The sequence below is a fragment of the Osmerus eperlanus genome, chromosome 1 (genome assembly GCF_963692335.1).
Source record: "Osmerus eperlanus chromosome 1, fOsmEpe2.1, whole genome shotgun sequence".
NCBI classification, from domain to species: domain Eukaryota; kingdom Metazoa; phylum Chordata; class Actinopteri; order Osmeriformes; family Osmeridae; genus Osmerus; species Osmerus eperlanus.
In genome coordinates this window covers 23,726,892-23,747,772 of record NC_085018.1, presented here as the reverse complement: position 1 = coordinate 23,747,772, position 20,881 = coordinate 23,726,892, and the positions used below count along the sequence as shown (strand labels likewise).

Below are 20,881 nucleotides of genomic sequence, written 5' to 3'. Positions count from 1 at the left end.
TGGTGCGGCTCAGTGTCATTGCAGACCCAACGAACGGGTCGCTTGTTGGAGATCACTTGTTGCGCCTGTCTGGAAGTGTCTGCTAAAGAATGATGACCGAAGGTGGAGCTCCGCATAACCGGCGCGCTTGGAGACTCATATTAACTATACATACAACTGAGCTGCAAGAGATCCAACAGGCGCTCAAAAGTGCTGCAAACTTCTGTCATGTCTTAGCAAGGTGCAGAAAATCAAATCACTGAATTAGTTTGAAACGACGTTAGCCTACTGAAAGGTAATTATCATAAATTCAAATTGTGTGCAACTGTGATTTATTATAGATTGTTGTTTGCGGGCATAAAACCAGTTTTTACAATGCTACAACTTTGAAAACCATGCCACTAATGAAGCATAACTAACTTGACAACTTAGATTTAAACTATTTAAATAGGCAACACATGCTTCCAATAATTTACATAATAGGCTAGCCCACATTTTATTTTATTAATCTATAAAGCTACATATTCTTACAACAATTAAACGTAAAAAAAAAAATATATATATATATAGGCCTACACTCTTTAAAAACCCAATCATTATGCCATAGGACACCATAACTGAAATTTTTTCCAATTTATGTCAGTCAGGTCCTTCACTGGTTGTCCGCCCCCAGGAACCGTTAGTGCAATAGTACTATCTTAGTACTCTCGGTCTCATATCTATTAACCAAAATCTGCTATCCACGCCCCGCACTCGTCTGAAGACGTGGGGATAGAGCTTTTGCCGCTATGGCACCCAGACTCAGGAATGCTTTGCCAACCAGCATTAGGTTTGCTGAGAATGTTGAGAGTTTTAAGGGACAAGTAAAGGCTCACTTGTTCAGGTTAGCTTTTGAATAATCTCTGTCTTTGGTCTATTGATAATTTGTATCTGTTTTTATTTATTTGATTTTTTATTATTAGACTTTTATGTTATATTGACAATGTACATTGTAAAGCACTTTGTGACCCTGTCTGTGAAAAGCGCTGTATAAATAAATTTTACTTACTTACTGGAGTGGCAGAGCGAGCGAGCGAGGGCGAGAGAAGAGCGTGAGATGTCGGCTCGCTGGCGCCTCCTGCTGGCAGTAGGGCTGTACTCTGTGTTAGCTCAGCTGGATCAGGTACAGGGCTGTCCGGACACCTGTAAGACATGCTCAGGACCAGGACACGATCTGTGTTTGGAATGCACTGCAGGCTGGACTATCCACGATAACACTTGTGTAGGTGAGCGAGGTGTAAGTGTGTTCGTCTGTGTGTAGGGAAACAGTCATTTGAAGAAAGAAAAAGGAGATCAAAATGAACATGTCCATGCATCAATACAATATTATAGCGTGTACTTCTCTGTATGTGTGTATGTTCTTCCTCTTGTGTTTCAGACGTTGATGAATGTGGTACAGAGCTGGAACAGTGTCCCACCAACACCTACTGCCTCAACACCCAGGGCGCTTATGAGTGCCGAGGTCAGTGCTGCTCTGTGCAGGACAGCTCCTCCCATAATCACCTCTGGGTACATACATGACACCATCACTCAGAACCAAAACCTTCAATAACTTTGTATTTACTCATCTAAGGACTGGCCTGTTATGTACGGGGAACTTACTGTCAAAGATGCCCCCCCCCACCCCCAATTGCCCCTTCCCCCAGGTTGTGACCCTGCGTGTGTGGGCTGTATGGGCGGAGGGTCTGCCCGCTGCAGAGGATGTGCCTCTGGATACAGACTTACAGGAGCTAAGTGTCTAGGTAGGTGAGACAAGGTTAGTGAGAGAGACAGATTCAATTAAAGAGCGAGTGTGTGTGTTTATTAGACTCTGCATTTCTCATTTAGTCATTTAGCAGACGCTCTTATCCAGAGCGACTTACAGTAAGTACAGGGACATTCCCCCCGAGGCAAGTAGGGTGAAGTGCCTTGCCTAAGTACACAACATCATTGGCACAGCCGGGAATCGAACCGGTAACCTTCAGATTACTAGCCCGACTCCCTAACCGCTCAGCCACCTGACTTCCCTCTGTCTTCCCCCTTTTCTGTCAGACATAGATGAGTGTGCTGAGAGGGTGCTGGCTTGCCCAGGACTGGATGAGATCTGCACCAACACTGAGGGCACCTTCAGCTGTGACTGTGCTGAGGGGCTCACCCGAACAAACAATGTCTGCGTTCAAAAGCGAAGGCCCAGTAAGTGTTCACACACACACACGCACACAGTTGCATTGTCATTCCAACGGAGCAGTAAGGGTCCACGAACACACCTGGCCTCATCATTCTCACCGATCTTCTCCTTCACCAGGTGACCATGAGAGAAGTTTGTTTGAGGACATCCAGGAGGAGGAAGTGGAGGTTCTACAGCAGATGTTCTTTGGTGTGCTGCTCTGTGCACTGGCCACTCTGGCTGCCAAGGGTGACATGGTGTTCACCTCCATCTTCATGGGGGCCGTGGCGGCCATGGCTGGTTACTGGCTCTCAGACAGGGGAGAACGTGCCATGAGCCGTTTTCTGAAAAGGCCATAAGCTAAAAGGCCATTTTTGTATCTTTGTTGGTGAAATGAAATGCTAGGTGGCCATTTCGACACGATAATCACACTATAGGCAGTCTTAGGTTTTGATCTGGTGTGATTTGTATCAAGGTCGATACAGTTTATTCTGTATGGGTCCAGTGTTGTTCAATATGTTAACCAAATTGATATTTTGTTTTTATCTTGCATGTCCTGAAATGTGTATGGTTGCATACGACACCACAGTCTTCACACATTGTGACCGTTTTGATGAAAGGTTCTCAAACTGCACAAAATAAGTTTGACTCCTAGTTATTGTAAAGGTGAAGTAGTGTCACATCTTGAATTACTTTAAAGATCAATAAGGTGATTTACATATAAGTCTCAACATATATGTAGACGGTTTCATTTTGTATGTAATGGTTTGTCATTTAACATTAACACTGATGTCTTTAGGGTGAAGCACTTGTGATTAAGGTTAATGTAGGACTTCAACAAAAAGCTGTACAACAACCGAAAGGTATACAAGTCTTCACCGGACAGAAATCTGAACTATTGTCGTCTTTTTTCCGACCAAGTAATTTGATTGGACAAGAGGAATTCCAGGATATTTGGTGATAACATCACCGTGACTGTCACTCCACTTACATGATCACCATTAGACTGACAACTAGAACTCTTGTAAATGCGGTCGTGTGTTATTGCTGAATATCAGCCAGCTGGGATTCAGTCTTGGAGGCTGCAGGAAGTGCCGAAAACAATCGAGCCTCATGCAATTTCGCTTCTTATGTCTGAGAGCCATTTAATAAAACAATACCATTGTCAACCTGGTAGTACCATGGCCTTTGTATACCCAAGATGAGGACCACAGGTGTAGAAACCAACCCAGTTTTATGGATGGATTGTGCCAATTTAACGACAACAGGGAAACATCTCGACATGGAAAATCAATAGCCTACACATTTATACAGTAGCACTGAAACCCAATAATTCTCTCCAGAAAGTCACTTCAGCTTCCTTTGTGAGGGGCAGACAAATGCAAACACTATTGGTCTTGACTCAAGTGAGGAGGCTTACCAACTGACTTGTGAATGTATTAGAGTACACAAATCCAGTTGGCAGAACTGCATGTTAAATCACCAACTCAAGTAAAGTTTCAAACCAGTTAATGATCTCAAACATGCCATACAGAAATGAATTTTTACAGCAACACATTGCAATCCAGTCAGTTTAAAGTTAAGAATTCTTTATTAAAAAGTGCAGAAGTGACATTACACAACTACTCAAAAAAGAATTGTTAAGAGTCACTTGCTACGAGTCCTCAGCAGGTGGAGGAGGGAGGGCACCCCTACTGGCAGAACCAAACCCAGGCATCCTCCTCTGGTCCTCGACACCAGCGGTGGTGGAAGACTTTGGAGTCCCTGTTGGAGCCTGTGTAACATTCGACTGAAGTGAAGCATCGTCCTGGAACATGATGTCGTACACTGGTGGGACCATCTGCTTAACCCTCTTTGCTTTGCGTTTGTAGTGGGTGGAGTAAAAACAGGGAGGCCTCTGGGGATGAGTGGGTCTGGGGGAGCCAGGGGACCCTGGATACTGAGGGGAGCCGAGGGACCCTGTCAGCCCTGGATACTGAGGGGAGCCGAGGGACCCTGTCAGCCCTGGATACTGAGGGGAGCCAGGGGACCCTGGCAGCCCTGGATACTGAGGGGAGCCGGGGGACCCTGGCAGCACTGGATACTGAGGGGAGCCAGGGGACCCTGGCAGCCCTGGATACTGAGGGGAGCCGGGGGACCCTGGCAGCCCTGGATACTGAGGGGAGCCGGGGGACCCTGGCAGCCCTGGATACTGAGGGGAGCCGGGGGACCCTGGCAGCCCTGGATACTGAGGGGAGCCGGGGGACCCTGGCAGCCCTGGATACTGAGGGGAGCCGGGGGACCCTGGCAGCCCTGGATACTGAGGGGAGCCGGGATACAGAGGGGATCCTGGGGACCCTGGAAAGGGAGGGGATCCAGGGGACCCTGGCAGCCCTGGAAACGGAGGGGACCCAGGGGAACCTGCCAGCCCCGGATACTGGGGGGAACCTGACAGCCCTGGAAACGGAGGGGACCCAGTGGACCCTGGCAGCCCTGGAAACTGAGGGGACCCTGGATATTGGGGGGACCCTGGCAGCCCAGGGGAACTTGGCAGCCCTGGATATTGGGGGGAACCTGGCAGCCCTGGAGACGGAGGGGACCCGGGGGAACTTGGCAGCCCTGGATACTGGGGGGACCCTGGCAACGGAGGGGAGCCAGGGGACCCTGGAAACTGAGGGGAGCCGGTGGACCCTGGAAGCCCTGAAAACGGAGGGGACCCTGGATATTGGGGGGAACCTGGCAGCCCTGGAAACTGAGGGGACCCAGGGGAACCTGGCAGCCCCGGATACTGGGGGGAACCTGACAGCCCTGGAAACGGAGGGGACCCAGTGGACCCTGGCAGCCCTGGATATTGGGGGGAACCTGGCACCCCTGGAAACGGAGGGGACCCGGGGGAACTTGGCAGCCCTGGATACTGGGGGGAACCTGGATACTGGGGGGACCCTGGCAACGGAGGGGAGCCAGGGGACCCTGGAAACTGAGGGGAGCCGGTGGACCCTGGAAGCCCTGAAAACGGAGGGGACCCTGGATATTGGGGGGAACCTGGCAGCCCTGGAAACTGAGGGGACCCTGGGGAACCTGGCAGCCCTGGAAACGGAGGGGACCCGAAGGGGACCGGTCCAGGGAACACAGGGTAGGGAGGCAGCTCAACTGACTCAGAAGATCCAGCAGTAGTTGGGAACGGTCTGGGGGAACCTGGCAGCCCTGGATATTGCGGGGACCCTGGAAATGGAAGGGACCCCAGGGAACCTGGCAACCCTGGATACTGGGGGGACCCGGGGGATCCTGGAAACTGAGGGGACCCTGGCAGCCCTGGATACTGGGGAGACCCGGGGGAACCTGGCGGCGCTGGATATTGGGGGGACCCTGGAAATGGAGGGGACCCCAGGGAACCTGGCAACCCTGGATACTGGGGGGACCCGGGGGATCCTGGCGGCCCTGGATACTGGGGAGACCCGGGGGAACCTGGCGGCCCTGGAAACTGAGGGGACCCGGGGGAACCTGGCGGCCCTGGAAACTGAGGGGACCCGGGGGAAGCTGGCGGCCCTGGAAACTGAGGGGACCCGGGGGAAGCTGACGGCCCTGGAAACTGGGGGGACACTGGATATTGAGGGGACCCTGGAAAAGGAGGGGACCCCAGGGAACCTGGCAACCCTGGATACTGGGGGGACCCGGGGGATCCTGGCAGCCCTGGATACTGGGGAGACCCGGGGGATCCTGGCAGCCCTGGATACTGGGGAGACCCGGGGGATCCTGGCAGCGCTGGAAACTGGGGGGACCCGGGGGAACCTGGAAACAGAGGGGACCCGAAGGGGACCGGTCCAGGGAACACAGGGTAGAGAGGCAGCTCAACTGACTCAGAAGATCCAGCAGTAGTTGGGAACGGTCTGGGGGAACCTGGCAGCACTGGATACGGGGGGGACCCGGGGGATCCTGGAAATGGAGGGGACCCCAGGGAACCTGGCAACCCTGGATACTGGGGGGACCCTGGATACTGGGGGGACCCAGGAAACTGAGGGTAAGGAAGAAGGTCTGGCGTATGGGGATAAGGGGTTGCCGGAGCAGCAGGTGTAGATGGGCAGGATACTACCAACTCTTGGCCATTCAGCAGCAGGTAAACAACATGTACTTCATCCTGTAAAAACATAAAGCATTAGTGGAAGACCCCCAAGGTACCAGTTACATGTGATCAGTTATAAGTTGGCACCAAACCTCCATCTTGACGCAGGGTTCTTTGTAAGGAGCCCTGATCGTCAATCCTCTACGTGAGGAAGCCAAAGTAAAGCCACACAGTTGTCTGGATGACCGCAGGGGCTCCCATACGTTGGAGACTAAACACAAGTTTACGCTAGTCTTTAACAAAACGGTTGTCAAATTACAGCTCCTCGATGATTGGCATGTTTCATAACATATCTCATGAGAAACTGCTGAAATGTACCTTTTACGAAGAGTGCCTCTGTGGCAATATTACCCATATTTAACACCATGCCATTCTTGAGGCAGGAGACTTTAGGGCGAGGAGGTGCAAGGGGACAAGACATTGTCATGGATTCCCCCCACAGCTTTAGATGCAGTACATGATCACCACCCTGTTGGAAGAGTAGGCCACTTGGCTCAAATTCAACCAAATAGAGGAGGTGCGTTTAGTCAGTGTCATGCTCTCATTGGGAATTACCTGTTCAGTAACATGGCAGCCTTGGTATGGAGCTACAAAAAGCACATCTCTGCGAGACCTTCTAACAGAGAATCCACACCGAGAAGGCATCCGAGTCAAGGGAATGAGAGTCCCGTCACCTGAAAGCAGATCCTCAGATCAAACTACCCTCCGTTTTCAACCGGAAACCTACAGAAACGCATCATTGATCTCACCATTGTCAACCAGAAAATGGGGAGTCTTCCCTCCCTTCACCCGCAAGGTCATAGCATCTTCAGCGCACCTCACCGTAGGTCCCATGCGCTTTAGTTTAGCATTCATCAACAGGTGCCAAGCTAAGATAGCAAAAGCAAGTTACATATAGTGGAGGAACCGCTAGGCACGCGCTGGCCAACTTGAGGGATGCTGTAGGCTATACTCACAATCCATGCCTGTAGTTTGGTTAGCCTCCCGATCATCTGAATCAAAGGCAAGAGAGCCGTTTCTAGTTATGACGCCAGGCGGAGATCTGGGCTCATTTGCGTCACGAAGAAAGCCTCTTCTAAATTTGGTTTCGAATTCCGTCGGATCAGTCTCTTCATTTGTTAACCTAAATGTGCGCCCATCTCCAATACTTCCATATGAAACTGCTACAAAACAGGCCAAAGTCAGTACCAAGAAGCAAAAAAGAGAATTACACCGCACCATGTTGAACAACCTCTCAACACCGCCCTACCCAACATACCGCAAATACACATTCTACACAGCTTTAAGGTGCTCGCTCAAATTGGACGACCAATCAAATTGGAGGTGGGCAATACTTTATTCTAACGCACCTGAAGTGCAATTGGATCACCATCATGAAGTGACTTTCTCTGTGTTTGTTCAGAGTAGAGGGGTTTCTTCACTTTGATCCTCCCAATTGGCAATTTGTTTAGTCAATTTAGTGCTGATGAGCTCATGCCAATCCGACTTGGAAATAATATAAATAATTTTTATTACATCCAAGTATTTAGTTATGTCTGTTTTTGAACTTACAGTTTACTTCTGAAATATTTTGGATATTATTTTACAAGATGTTATTGTGTTATTGTGATTGCGATTAATGATGTTGTAGCCTAGAGATGTAGAGATTGCTTTCATGCTGTCAATAGTTCCAAGTTTAAATCGATTAGCACATTTTCACATCATCCCCATTTTCGGGATCAACTCAAACTACTACTCAAAACACTGTTGTTCAATTCAGCAAGTACAATGGATAACGAGCTTTATAATTTCGTATTTTAATGTGATGTTATTGTACATCTACAATGGTGCACATATAGCCTAGCACTGTTCCATACTAGGTTTAGAGACAGATTACCTCGTGCATTTTCAATATACGGTATTATTTCTTATATTCTTCTTTTATGACTCATACCTCAGAATTCATGCTCCACACATCCTATCATTTCATCATCGAGGAAGACCCCGTTTTTGCTAACAGAGTTCTAAACGGACTCCCCACAGTGTTTTGACAAATCCAACCACAGTATAGTTTACGATTTTTCGGTCAGCAGTTTAAAAGGAGTTAGGCAATTAATTAAAGTATCAAACATCAAGCATATTGTGTGTTCCTTGATCATATAGCCTACTACTTTGTAAATATTATGGTACAGGTCTAGTATGGGAAGTACTGATGACATCAGACCTTTTTAGCTGCGGAAGCTTTAAACATATCTCTTTTCAGTTTATTCATCTGCAATCACGGCTTACACAGCAAGAAGATTTACATTTAGTCATTTAGCAGACGCTCTTATCCAGAGCGACTTACAGTAAGTACAGGGACATTCCCCCCGAGGAAAGTAGGGTGAAGTGCCTTGCCCAAGGACACAACATCATTTTGCAGAGCCGGGATCGAACCAGCAACCTTCTGATTACTAGCCCGCTTCCCTCACCGCTCAGCCACCTGACTCCCCCCACCTGACCTGGTTTGTCAGGTGGTCACTGGTTTGTCAGCTTTCCTATTTTTTATATATTTTATTTGTTTACAGTCATTCTCCTGAGAGACAGCTGGGACCCTGGACATGTTGGACCTGGTCCTCTCCCAGGGGCTCCAAGTCAGGGGAGGGTGATGGTTTCTGGTCCCCACCTGCACCCTCAGGAGGTTCTGCTGTCTCCTCACTAGCATTGAAATGGTCAGGAGTTGTCGTTTCAGAGGCAGTCTCTATGCCTGCCTGTAAAACCACATGTACAATAAAATATGCAGAATTGTTAAAGATATATTGTTGGCCTTTATTAAACAGACAGTTGAGATAAACATGCAGAAATGACCGGAGCTGGATTCGAACCGAGGCCGTTGCATCAAGGTCTCAGCTCACATGAGCCACGGTGGCACCCACAATCAAATCTCTATTCTTCAAACGTAAAAATATCTACAACAAAGGCTATCGGTAGCTAAGTATCTTGTTCATAAGAATCTATAAGGTTTGAGGAAAAGGCAAGGCTACATTTTAAAGTCTGCACTGCAATCGTTACAAATGTTTTGTTCAATTATTCTCAAACATGAAAACCAGATGAAGGTGCTGACAGAACTGTGGTTTCAGTGTGGCTGCTGAAGACTGTAGAACGTGTCAGCCTGGGCAGCTGTGATGGCTCTCTCAGTGACGTCTCTCTCAGTGATGGAGCAGTACACATGGTACGTGTCAGACTAGAGGAAACCACAGATGTCTAAGATTAGACACGCGTCTACAGAGCTGTACATACTCAACACTGATGCAGCCAACAAGGCACGTAAAGAATTGAGACACGATTAGACATTTTACTTCATCGTTGTCCGAGGTCCTTGCATTCTCTCCCGAGGAGCCTGTGTGTTGCAAATAAATATTTGTGTTTGTTTTAGTGTGTTTGTGAACATTACCCCACAGTCAGGGTTTCCATACATATTCAAACTTTCAAATTTCATCTGCCAACAGTTCTCAAACTATCCATGAGATACTCTGGCCTTTCATGCACAAACCAGGAAGAGCAGCGTTTGAAAGTCTTTCACTTGAGCTGTTTTGTCAGAGTTCATGTATTGAATGTGAACTCCCAGGGGCTTTAACCCAGGAGTTTTAACCCAGGAGTTTTAACCCAGGAGTTTTAACCCAGGAGCTTTAACCCAGGGGCTTTAACCCAGGGGCTTTAACCCAGGAGCTTTAACCCAGGGGCTTTAACCCAGGGGCTTTAACCCAGGGGTGGTGAGTGAGCAGGATGGAGAGGCTCACCTGAGGGCACAGCCACAGATGGGACTGCGGTGATCAGACTGTAGATCCCAGGATTCCCAGGCTCCACCTACAGGTTGGGGAAATATTTAATCTGTATTTGACAGTTTATCTGCTGTAACATAATTTAAAAAAAGTTTTTTTGCAACATTATCTTATAATATTAACATTAATTACATTTGATATGGAGTTCTCAAGTTAACAATCTGAAATTACTCAAAAAATTAAGATTTAAACACCCAACAAAAGAGACAGTGTACAGCAACCACAGTATCACACTCACATGGCTTCGACTGCTCACAGGCCCCATGCACATTTTATCTACAACAAAGACAACATTCTGTAAATGCGACTTAAATAAAGAACCAGACTTAAATAAAGAGTCAGGTGGCTGAGCGGTTAGGGAAGCGGGCTTGTAATCAGAAAGTTGCCAGTTAGATTCCCGGCTGTGCAAGATGACGTTGTGTCCTTGGGCAAGGCACTTCACCCTACTTGCCTCAGGGGGAATGTCCCTGTACTTACTGTAAGTCGCTCTGGATAAGAGCGTCTGCTAAATGACTAAATGTAAATGTAAATTTTTAAGGTCATTAAACCACCAGAGCTCAGAATTTGCCCCTGAAGTGGAAGCGGGCCTGTGGGGCCTGCCTGAACAGGAAGTGTACTTGTAGCAGCATGTGTTTGTTACTTTGTTTCTCTGGAGCATACCTTGACTGCTGTATACAGGGGTGGCAGCACATACAGGGGAAATAAAAAGAAGAACATATTTGTGTGTACTATAAATATTTTACCATGAATTAAGAAGCAAGATCTCTCAAGATACAAAGGGACTTTCCTACCTTTTGGAGTGATTTTTCCCTGTAAAATACAACCAAAAGAATGAATCCCTGAACACACAGAGTACTGTATGGAGTTGTGCCAAAGGCTTCTCTACATTACAGGTCAGGCCAACGCTTGTGAGTTGCAACTGGAGAATCTTCCTTAGAGAAAGTATCCAGTCAGATGTACTCACCGCTCCTCCAGCGGACACAGACAGCTATCAGACCCCCCAGGGTCACACAAACAGTAGAACCAGCCACACCCACCACCACCAGCAACATCTGGGCTCCTGTATGGGGACACGATAATATGCCATTGGCCGTATAGTTATTGTTTAAAATGTTTAAAATTCAGCCATGTGACAAGGTTTTTTCACTTCAAATGCCTGTTTGAAAATAAAAAACAGGTAACCTGTAATCGTGACCCATCTGGAATCAGAGGGCACAGCAGAGCTCACATGGGACCCTGGAGATGAGTCGACTCTTGTAGACCGCTGAGGTTCTGGACGTGACATTAGACCAAAAGCAATTAACAACCAAATAGAGGAAGAACATGGACAGAATGACTGCCTGGGTTATACAGCTCAACACTACCTATTTTACAAGACTAATGAGTAATACTGTAACACACCCAATGAACTACAAACATCTTTGGACTTTATACATTACTGGGCCAACTCACTTGCACTACTTGAGTGCGTTTGGGTACCAGACGGAGGATATGTTGTTCCTGCTGTTGTACCTGCTGAAAAGTACTTATGAATTATCTGAACTTAGACCATTATACCAACTAAAAAAACAAGGATTGGTTTGAAAAAGCTGTATTTTCAATGCAGACCACTGTAAATAACAGTTGCTTCATTCCATCCATCTAACGTGAGACGTTAGCTTACAGGTATCAGGTGAGTCTAAAACATACTGAAAGCTTCTCCTTTGGTTCTGTTTCTGGTGGTCCAGAGGAGGAAGAACCTACTCACCAGCAGCAGAACTCTCAGTAGTATCAGAGGGTGCAGAGGTACCATCAGTCAAACCTGGACACCAGAGGTACAATAATCACAACTCAACAATCAAAGGTGAAAGATGAACAGGCCATCTGTGTTTAAGAAAACGAAAACCTTATGGTTGCTTTCAAACTCACTTGAAGTTTGATATTCTGAGGGAAAAGTAGAGGTAGCCATTGATCCTAAGGAGAATTGAGCATAATCATGACATATATTAATATTATACAAGTGATTTGCATTAAATTAACATTAAAAGTTATGCCAAAAATAACTATTCCTACCTGATGTTGCTTTTGGTGTCTGAGCAGTTGTTGGATCAGGAGAATCAACTACCACATCTAAAACCAGATTAGATTGCCATGGTTCTATTATGGGGTAAGTAACACTGCTAATGTTGACACAGTAGGAATATGGAGCAAGGTTTGTCAAATTATGATATCCTAAGTGTCTCACCTGCTAAGTTGTATCCATCACTGCGTGGAGACAGAAAGTTTAGTGCTGGACCCACTCCATAGTCACAGCTCACCTCTTTACGCATCACAGGCTGGAGACGTCTGAGCAGATCATCTTTAGAGACGAAGAACTGACAGAACCACTGCTTTTTTGAGGATTGTTTGCGGTTGATCTGATGTGTTAGGAAGTGCTTCATCTCCTCTCCAATGTAGAGATTACACCTGGTGTCAGTAAGGGCAGATCCAGGAAGCGAACAGATGATGGTTATGTTCTCACGAGCATCAACACTCAGCACTGGACTCTGTCCTGCCAAGCAAAGAGAACGGCACAATCAATGACCCATCATTACTACCAGTCTCAGCTCTCTTCAAATGAACTGTGAGGAAAAAACAAGTTTATATTCTAAACTGTGGCATAATGATGTATTTCACATGTCATCATGGCCTCAACAGATACACTTTAATGACCAAACCGCTACAGAAGCTCTGTCTCTGTATCTCTGTTGACAGGAGAGATTATTGTTTGTGTCTCACCCCCCTACAGCACTTCTTCCTTGATGTAAGTCTTTGTGGTAAATTTGATCAACACTTGTGCTAAATGTCTTACCTAGAACAGTGACTGAGACAGGGTCACTGAGAAGGGATGGAGTCAAGCTTCCTGCAGGGTAGTAGTAACATTTCACTGTGACCTCAGCAGCTGACTTTTGACCTGTCATTGTGAGGAGGTCAGTCCCTGTGTATGTGATCTCACAGGAGGGGAGAGGTTGCTGGTTCTCTATGACGATGTAACACTGAGACACAGGGAGATATGGAGGAGTCTCACATCTCAGCAGAACAGAGTCTGTCTCTCTGATGACTGCTGGACTCACAGTCAGTCTGGGCTGAGTACGATCTGTGTGATCTAAAGACAGGAATAGTCTGTGTTTATCACTGATTCATTGTCATATGGAATACATCTACAGATAAAAAATATAAAATTCACTCTGATAGTACACCAATGTTGTTGTTAATTGCAATATGTTTTCTACTGTGCTATTTTAAATTGGTTAAGTGCTGTCAATTTGCATACATTTAAAAAGTGCACATAACAATAAACGTAAACTTGAACTTAGTCACTGTCATTTTGGGCTGATCTATAAGGCAACAGCATAGACAGATTACTGTACATCAGTCTGGAATGAAGGTTTGTCCTGGAAGATATCTAATAATGAAGACATTGTTGAACTTTCATGACATTTTTATATACATTTTGCCAATGCAATAGTCATTCCATACAAATGACAAGGTACAGTACCTCAATTCATGCAGTACATTTTAGTGTAAGAACAAAGGGATACAATATCTTACCTTTGATTGCGACAAGAGTGAACACACTGTGTAAGGATTCATATTTCCAACCTGAAGCTTTGTAGTGACATTGTAATTTCACTTCAGCTGGAGTACTTTGACCTGTCATACTGAGAATCTGTGTTCCTGTGAACATCTTATTACAAGGTGGTTGTTGTGTGTGGAAAGTCTCCCAATTAAAGGTAAAATAACATTCAGACACAGAGAGAGAAGATGTAGTCTCACATCTCAGCAGAACAGAGTCTGTCTCTCTGATGGCTGCTGGACTCACAGTCAGTCTGGGCTGAGGAGGATCTGTGAGGTCTGAAGACAGGTATAGTCTGTGTTTATCACTGATTCATTGTCGCCTGCAGTACAAACTTTTTTTACATTATAAACTCATACTTATTCTAGATGCATAGTACACCAATATCAGTGTTAATTGCAATACTTTCTAAATTGGTTGAATTCTGTCCAATGCATCATTTAAAAAGGTTTCCATGGGTACATGAATGTTAACATTGATCATGTTTTGGTTAATCAACCTTCGATTGCATCTTTACAATATCCACTTACCCCTTACACCCCATAATGTGCCTTCTTACACTTTGAAAAAAATTATTCCTACCATACATGGAAGTTAATGTAAGCTAATATAAAGTGTAGCCAAACCTTTTATGTAATTGTAAAGTGGTGGCCAAGTGTTTGTAAAGTAGAGTGAGTCTATAGTTGTAATGTAAACAACAACATTCATTATTACTGACCTTGAGCCCTTTGACGGCTAACAGCACCTAGATAATATGACAGGAAGTAAGATGAACAATAAACAAACCATTCAGAGCTACCATCTTCTGAAACAAGACATTTAAATTAAATTTCCATACAGCATCAGACATATGCATATCTGCAAATTATAATATAAATATATACTCACAGAGGAAGAGGACGACTGACAACAGTGGACCTGTGTTGGAGTGCAGCAGACCCATGTTACAGAAGGACAGACATTAGCAGTGTGTGAACACAACTGAGGGGCTGGTGTGACTGACTGACATGACGTTGAAGCATCAGTAACCACACAGTGAGCTCTGAAAGAGAGAACTGAAAAAAAGCATGTGGTGAGCTGAATCAAGAGTATAAGTATTCACACTTTGTCACACTGTCAGGCCTGCACCTGTAGGACCAGCAGAGGAGTTCTCTGGAGTTAATTGATTATGATTAAATTTTCGCTTGTGCCTTATTTGCTCCTCCTTCCAGCTTGATATGTTGACCTGTGCAGCTGCCTAGTTCTTCAGGTTTTGGGGCCTTTTCCCTGCCTGGCTCTAGTGAAGAAGCCCCTCTGCTAATCAAAACAAATGTATTTGTACAAACCTTTTTACAAGCAATGTCACAGAGGGCTTCACATACGCCCATAGAACTTCCCCTCAGCCAACCTCAACTCTCAAACATTTTCTTTCGTATCATTCAGGTGGCTGAGCGGTTAGGGAATCGGGCTAGTAATCTGAAGGTTGCCAGTTCAATTCCCGGCAGTGCCGAATGATGTTGTGTCCTTGGGCAAGGCACTTCACCCTACTTGCCTCAGGGGAATGTCCCTGTACTTACTGTAAGTCGCTCTGGATAAGTGCTGCTAAATGACTAAATGTAAATGTATCATCATAGTCAATCACCATAGTTTCAACATAAGAAGACTAAATTCAGAAGAAGCCTACCAAAACTTGATAGTGTACTTGACATTCATCCAACATGTGTATTGATCTGGAAACATGACATTTTCACAGGAAACTGAGACTGTTTTTCTGTAACTTGGTGTCATGGAGTTTCATATGGGGTAAAGCAAACCTAATCCACAATTTTATGAATTCACGATGCTTCTAACTTTGAGACTCTGGGAAATATCCCCAGACAGACATGTAGTAGAACCCACTTCCATGTAGAGGCTGAGTCAGGATGCTGGAGGTTGTCTAAGTACCTGCATAAACGGCTCCATCTGCTGAACTCTGGAGTTGTTGCTGCACCAGTGAAAGACCAGCACATGACAGGCACAGGTTTACACACATGGGCCACATCATCCTCACCAAACCCTGTTCTCTAACAACTGCTTCTTCTGGTCTGGGAGCTCAGGTAGAGACAGGCAGCCACCACAAGCTGAGCAGCTGGCTTCTCTTTGTTAGTCATCCACTTGTTAGTCTTGCTGTTGTTTGAAATATAACATTGGATTTCACGATTGAGAGCTTTTGGCGAATTTACCTTGGACACCTTTTCCTTCTTGTCCCTGTTTATGCAGATAAAATGCCAAACTGCTAAATGACTAAATGTACCATCAGTCAAACCTGGACACCAGAGGTACAATAATCACAACTCAACAATCAGGGTGATTAAGAGGTTCATTTTCAATCATATAATCCATAATCATTATCCATCTTCATAATTACAACAGTGTGATGTTTTTTCCACCACAGGTACCATCAGTCAAACTTGAACACCAGAGGGACATCAATCACAACTCAACAATCAGAGGTGAAAGATGAACAGGCCATTTGTGTTTAAGACAACGGAAACCTTATGGTTGCTTTCAAACTCACTTGAAGTTTGATATATTGAGGGAAAAGTAGAGGTAGCCATTGAGCCGAAGGAGAATTTAGCATTATCATGACAGAGTAATATTATACAAGTGCTTTGCCTTAAATTGGCATTCAAAGTTATGCAAAAAATAACTATTCCTACCTGAGGTTGGTGTTGGTGTCTGAACAGTTGTTGGATCAGGAAAATCAGCTACCATCACATCTAAACCAGATTAGATTGCCATAGTTCTATTATGGGGTAAGTAACACTGCTTATGTTGACACAGTAGGAATATGGAGCAAGGTTTGTAAAATAATGATATCCTAAGTGACTTGATATCCACTGCTGACTTGAGGATTGTTTGGGGTTGATCTGTTGTGTTAGGAAATGCTTCCTTTCATCTCCAATGTAGAGATTACACCTGGTGTCAGTAAGGGCAGATCCAGGAAGTGAACAGATGATGGTTATGTTCTCACGAGCATGGACACTCAGCACTGGACTCTGTCCTGCCAAGCAAAGAGAACGGCACAATCAATGACCCATCATTACTACCAGTCTCAGCTCTCTTCAAATGAACTGTGAGGAAAAAACAAGTTTATATTCTAAACTGTGGCATAATGATGTAATTCACATATCACCATGGCCTCAATAGATACACTTTAATGACCAAACCTCTACAGAAGCTCTGTCCCTGTATCTCTGTTGACAGGAGAGATTATTGTGTGTGTCTCACCCCCCTACAGCACTTCTTCCTTGATGTAAGTCATTGTGGTAAATTAGATCAACACTTGTGCTAAATGTCTTACCTAGAACAGTGACTGAGACAGGGTCACTGAGAAAGGATGGAGTCAAGCTTCCTGCAGGGTAGTAGTAACATTTCACTGTGACCTCAGCAGCTGACCTTTGACCTGTCATTGTGAGGAGGGCAGTCCCTGTGTATGTGATCTCACAGGAGGGGAGAGGTTGCTGGTTCTCTATGACGATGTAACACTGAGACACAGGGAGATATGGAGGAGTCTCACATCTCAGCAGAACAGAGTCTGTCTCTCTGATGACTACTGGACTCACAGTCATTCTGGGCTGAGGAGGACCTGTGAGATCTGAAGACAGGAATAGTCTGTGTTTATCACTGATTCATTGTCATATGGAATACATCTGCAGTTAAAAAATATAAAACTCATTTTTATAGTACACCAATTTTGTTCTTAATTGAAATACTTTTTCTATTGTGTTATTTTAAATTGGTAAAATGTACGGAGCCACTTTTAGGGAAAATTAATAAAAATAGGACAATAAATTAATTTGAAAGGAACTGGTTATTTGCACAAAATATATTAGTTTCAAGTTTACTTGCCACTTATATTTACAGGTATGGCTACATTGTAATTAGCTGGGCCTGCTCCTCTACATAACCCTTTATTAAATATAAGTGTTGTCAACGTTGCAAATTGGGATGTGTGTGTACAAATAAAAGCAGTTTAACCAGTCCCATTTACCAAAACAGTTAGACCTAAATGTATAGCAGTGAAACAATAGTCTTTGCTCTGTTTTACTAGGGAGGATATTACCGCCTAGTGTTATGCCTATAACATTTATATGAACAGGCTACAAGTCAATAATAAAACAGTAGCAGACATTTACACATTTAGTCATTTAGCAGACGCTCTTATCCAGAGCGCCTTACAGTAAGTACATGGACATTCCCCCGCGGCAAGTTGGGTGAAGTTTCTTGCCCAAGGACACAACGTCATTTGGCACGGCCGGGAATCGAACTAGCAACTTTCTGTTTACTAGCCCCATTCCCTAACCGCTCAGCCACCTGACTCCCCTGGCAGACATGTAAACGATACAAGGGACTTGAATGAAGCTAATGAAGCTAGGGGTAAAGCGAGAAACGTTCTCGTTCAGACGAGAAAGTGGTGGCCAAGTGTTGATAAAGTAGAGTAAGTCTATAGTTGTAATGTAAACAACAACATTCATTATTACTGACCTTGAGCTCTTTGACGGCTAACAGCACCTAGATAATATATGACAGGAAGTAAGATGAACAATAACCCATCCATTCAGAGATACTATCTTCTGAAACAAGACATTTAAATTAAACAATGTTTCCATACAGCATCAGACATATGTATATCTGCAAATTATAATATAAATATATATTCACAGAGGAAGAGGACGACTGACAACAGTGGACCTGTGTTGGAGTGCAGCAGACCCATGTTACAGAAGGACAGACATTAGCAGTGTGTGAACACAACTGAGGGCTGGTGTGACTGACTGAAATAACATCGAAGCATCAATAACCACACAATGAGCTCTGAATGTGTGAGAATGTCTGAAAAAAGCATGTGGTGAGCTGAATCATTACATTTACATGTAGTCATTTAGCAGACGCTCTTATCCAGAGAGACTTACAGTAAGTACAGGGACATTCCCCCGAGGCAAGTAGGGTGAAGTGCCTTGCCCAAGGACACAACGTCATTTGGCACGGCCGGGAATCGAACTGGCAACCTTCAGATTACTAGCCACCTGACTCCCATCAAGAGAGTAAGCGTTCACATTTTGTCACATCTGGAGAAAGCAAATAGTAGCAATCAGGTTTTATTCTTTTAATTCGTAGTTTCAGGATACCAAGACCAGAAGAAGCTCAGAAGAAACCTACCAACACGTAGTATTGTCGTGGACACTGTTCCCACACATTCATTGATCTAGGAACTCAACAATTTCACAGAAAACTGCTGTCTTTAACCTGGCACCGTGTTCCTCTCTGCATCCCAAAGATGGTAATAACCACCGGGGGTGAAGAACACTGAGTCAATTCCAGGGGCGTAGGTTTGTTATAAAATGTTGGTTGGACTGGTTTTTTTAATTGAGGATGCGGCTGTTAAATATAATTTAATTGTTAATAACTGGGAGGGACAGATTTGCCGTTTTCAATAAGTGTTTAATGTACAATGAAACCAAGTCTAACACTTCAATTACATGATCTCCGCTTCCTGTTTAATGTGTCAGTTGTGGCCATAAGTGATTCTTGTTATGGTCCCGTGGCCATGTACTGAACATATTTTCGATCTCTCACCGACATCAAAAATGGGAGGCGCAGCTGAGTAAGAGCTTCCCTAATTACATGTTATCCAGTTGTGTTCCATAAACTTTCGTAGATATTCCCACCTTTCCTCAACTCTACACAGACGGTTCTGAGGTCAAGATAGGTTAGAGTGGAGTGAAGCGGTGAGAGCAGGAATGTTAGATGTTAGGCGTCAAGGCAGGGGTGAGACCTGGGAGGTTATGGATGAGGAGAGGGGTGAGACCTGGAAGTTAGGGATGAGGGGAGGGGTGCAGGGAGGGGTGAGACCTGGGAGGTTAGGGATGAGGGGAGGGGTGCAGGGAGAGGGGAGACCTGGGAGGTTAGGGATGAGGGGAGGGGTGCAGGGAGAGGGGAGACCTGGGAGGTTAGGGATGAGGGGAGGGGTGCAGGGAGGGGGGAGACCAGTGAGGTTAGGGATGAGGGGAGGGATGCAGGGACGGGTGAGACCAGTGAGGTTAGGGATGAGGGGAGGGGTGCAGGGAGAGGGGAGACCTGGGAAGTTAGGGATGAGGGGAGGGGTGCAGGGAGGGGTGAGACCTGGGAGGTTAGGGATGAGGGGAGGGGTGCAGGGAGAGGGGAGACCTGGGAGGTTAGGGATGAGGGGAGGGGTGCAGGGAGAGGGGAGACCTGGGAGGTTAGGGATGAGGGGAGGGGTGCAGGGAGGGGGGAGACCAGTGAGGTTAGGGATGAGGGGAGGGATGCAGGGACGGGTGAGACCAGGGAGGTTAGGGATGAGGGGAGGGGTGCAGGGAGAGGGGAGACCTGGGAGGTTAGGGATGAGGGGAGGGGTGCAGGGAGGGGTGAGACCTGGGAGGTTAGGGATGAGGGGAGGGGTGCAGGGAGAGGGGAGACCTGGGAAGTTAGGGATGAGGGGAGGGGTGCAGGGAGGGGTGAGACCTGGAAGTTAGGGATGAGGGGAGGGGTGCAGGGAGGAGAGAGGGCAAGGGGGAGGTTAGGAGTGAGGAAATATTTTTACGCCCCCCCCCAACACATCCGTTCACTTAATTTGCGCTTATCATACATGTTTAACAACACCAACAGTTCGCTTTCACTGCTAAATTTACTTGAGCGATCAAAGAAGACAAATCAGACAACAGACAAGGAATTTGCTTTGGCAGGAAGGTGCATACATTAAACATACTGGAATCTTAAATATGAGGTCTAACAATACTAAGGGTAAGTAAACTAGCAATACTAAGTGGATTTAGAATTTGAGAATAAAATATAAATTAAAATATACATTTACATTTAGTCATTTAGCAGACGCTCTTATCCAGAGCGACTTACAGTAAGTACAGGGACATTCCCCCAAGGCAAGTAGGGTGAAGTGCCTTGCCCAAGGACACAACGTCAGTTGGCATGACCGGGAATTGAACTGGCAACCTTCAGATTACTAGCCTGACTCCCTCACCACTCAGCCATCTGACTCCCAATAAAGTTACCGTAATTTACAATATAAAAATACAAATATTACAAAAAATACAAATGGTACAAGATACAGTGCAAAATAGATTTTAGCAAATCCGACTCCTTGATTCTCTTATCGATTCTCCCCTCTACAGCCAACTAGGTCTGTGCATCCTGCACCCCCACACACACACACTCGTTCTAAACAA

At 45.5% G+C, this 20,881-nt stretch overlaps 3 protein-coding genes and 2 long non-coding RNA genes across 5 annotated transcripts; 1 reads left to right on the top strand and 4 right to left on the bottom strand.

The window, feature by feature from the left end:
• Window positions 1-194: 194 nt before the first annotated feature.
• On the top strand, window positions 195-3,333 carry LOC134028168 (protein disulfide isomerase Creld1). Its single transcript, XM_062471562.1, has 6 exons — window positions 195-267; window positions 1,028-1,244; window positions 1,397-1,480; window positions 1,665-1,760; window positions 2,050-2,190; window positions 2,303-3,333. Exons 2-6 carry the CDS (start codon window positions 1,076-1,078, stop codon window positions 2,521-2,523), a joined length of 711 nt encoding a protein of 236 aa, XP_062327546.1. The 5' UTR covers window positions 195-267; window positions 1,028-1,075; the 3' UTR covers window positions 2,524-3,333.
• A 403-nt stretch (window positions 3,334-3,736) lies between these two features.
• Window positions 3,737-6,361, bottom strand: LOC134019461 (pre-mRNA 3' end processing protein WDR33-like). The gene is made up of 7 exons (XM_062460421.1): window positions 6,356-6,361; window positions 6,104-6,175; window positions 5,186-5,932; window positions 5,006-5,068; window positions 4,718-4,834; window positions 4,393-4,564; window positions 3,737-4,077 (listed from the first exon to the last, which is right to left on the bottom strand). Exons 1-7 carry the CDS (start codon window positions 6,359-6,361, stop codon window positions 3,812-3,814), a joined length of 1,443 nt encoding a protein of 480 aa, XP_062316405.1. The 3' UTR covers window positions 3,737-3,811.
• Window positions 6,362-8,775: 2,414 nt separating this feature from the next.
• Window positions 8,776-10,961, bottom strand: LOC134028046 (uncharacterized). Its single transcript, XR_009931494.1, has 5 exons — window positions 10,847-10,961; window positions 10,302-10,339; window positions 10,022-10,088; window positions 9,581-9,621; window positions 8,776-9,465 (listed from the first exon to the last, which is right to left on the bottom strand). It is a non-coding gene; the product is annotated as an uncharacterized LOC134028046 (long non-coding RNA).
• Window positions 10,962-10,969: 8 nt separating this feature from the next.
• LOC134028031 (uncharacterized) lies at window positions 10,970-12,575 on the bottom strand. The gene is made up of 7 exons (XM_062471337.1): window positions 12,288-12,575; window positions 12,116-12,172; window positions 11,972-12,016; window positions 11,811-11,864; window positions 11,516-11,575; window positions 11,246-11,335; window positions 10,970-11,123 (listed from the first exon to the last, which is right to left on the bottom strand). Exons 1-7 carry the CDS (start codon window positions 12,481-12,483, stop codon window positions 11,014-11,016), a joined length of 612 nt encoding a protein of 203 aa, XP_062327321.1. The 5' UTR covers window positions 12,484-12,575; the 3' UTR covers window positions 10,970-11,013.
• Window positions 12,576-13,643: 1,068 nt separating this feature from the next.
• Window positions 13,644-14,644, bottom strand: LOC134034101 (uncharacterized). The gene is made up of 3 exons (XR_009932197.1): window positions 14,547-14,644; window positions 14,377-14,403; window positions 13,644-13,936 (listed from the first exon to the last, which is right to left on the bottom strand). It is a non-coding gene; the product is annotated as an uncharacterized LOC134034101 (long non-coding RNA).
• Window positions 14,645-20,881: the final 6,237 nt, after the last annotated feature.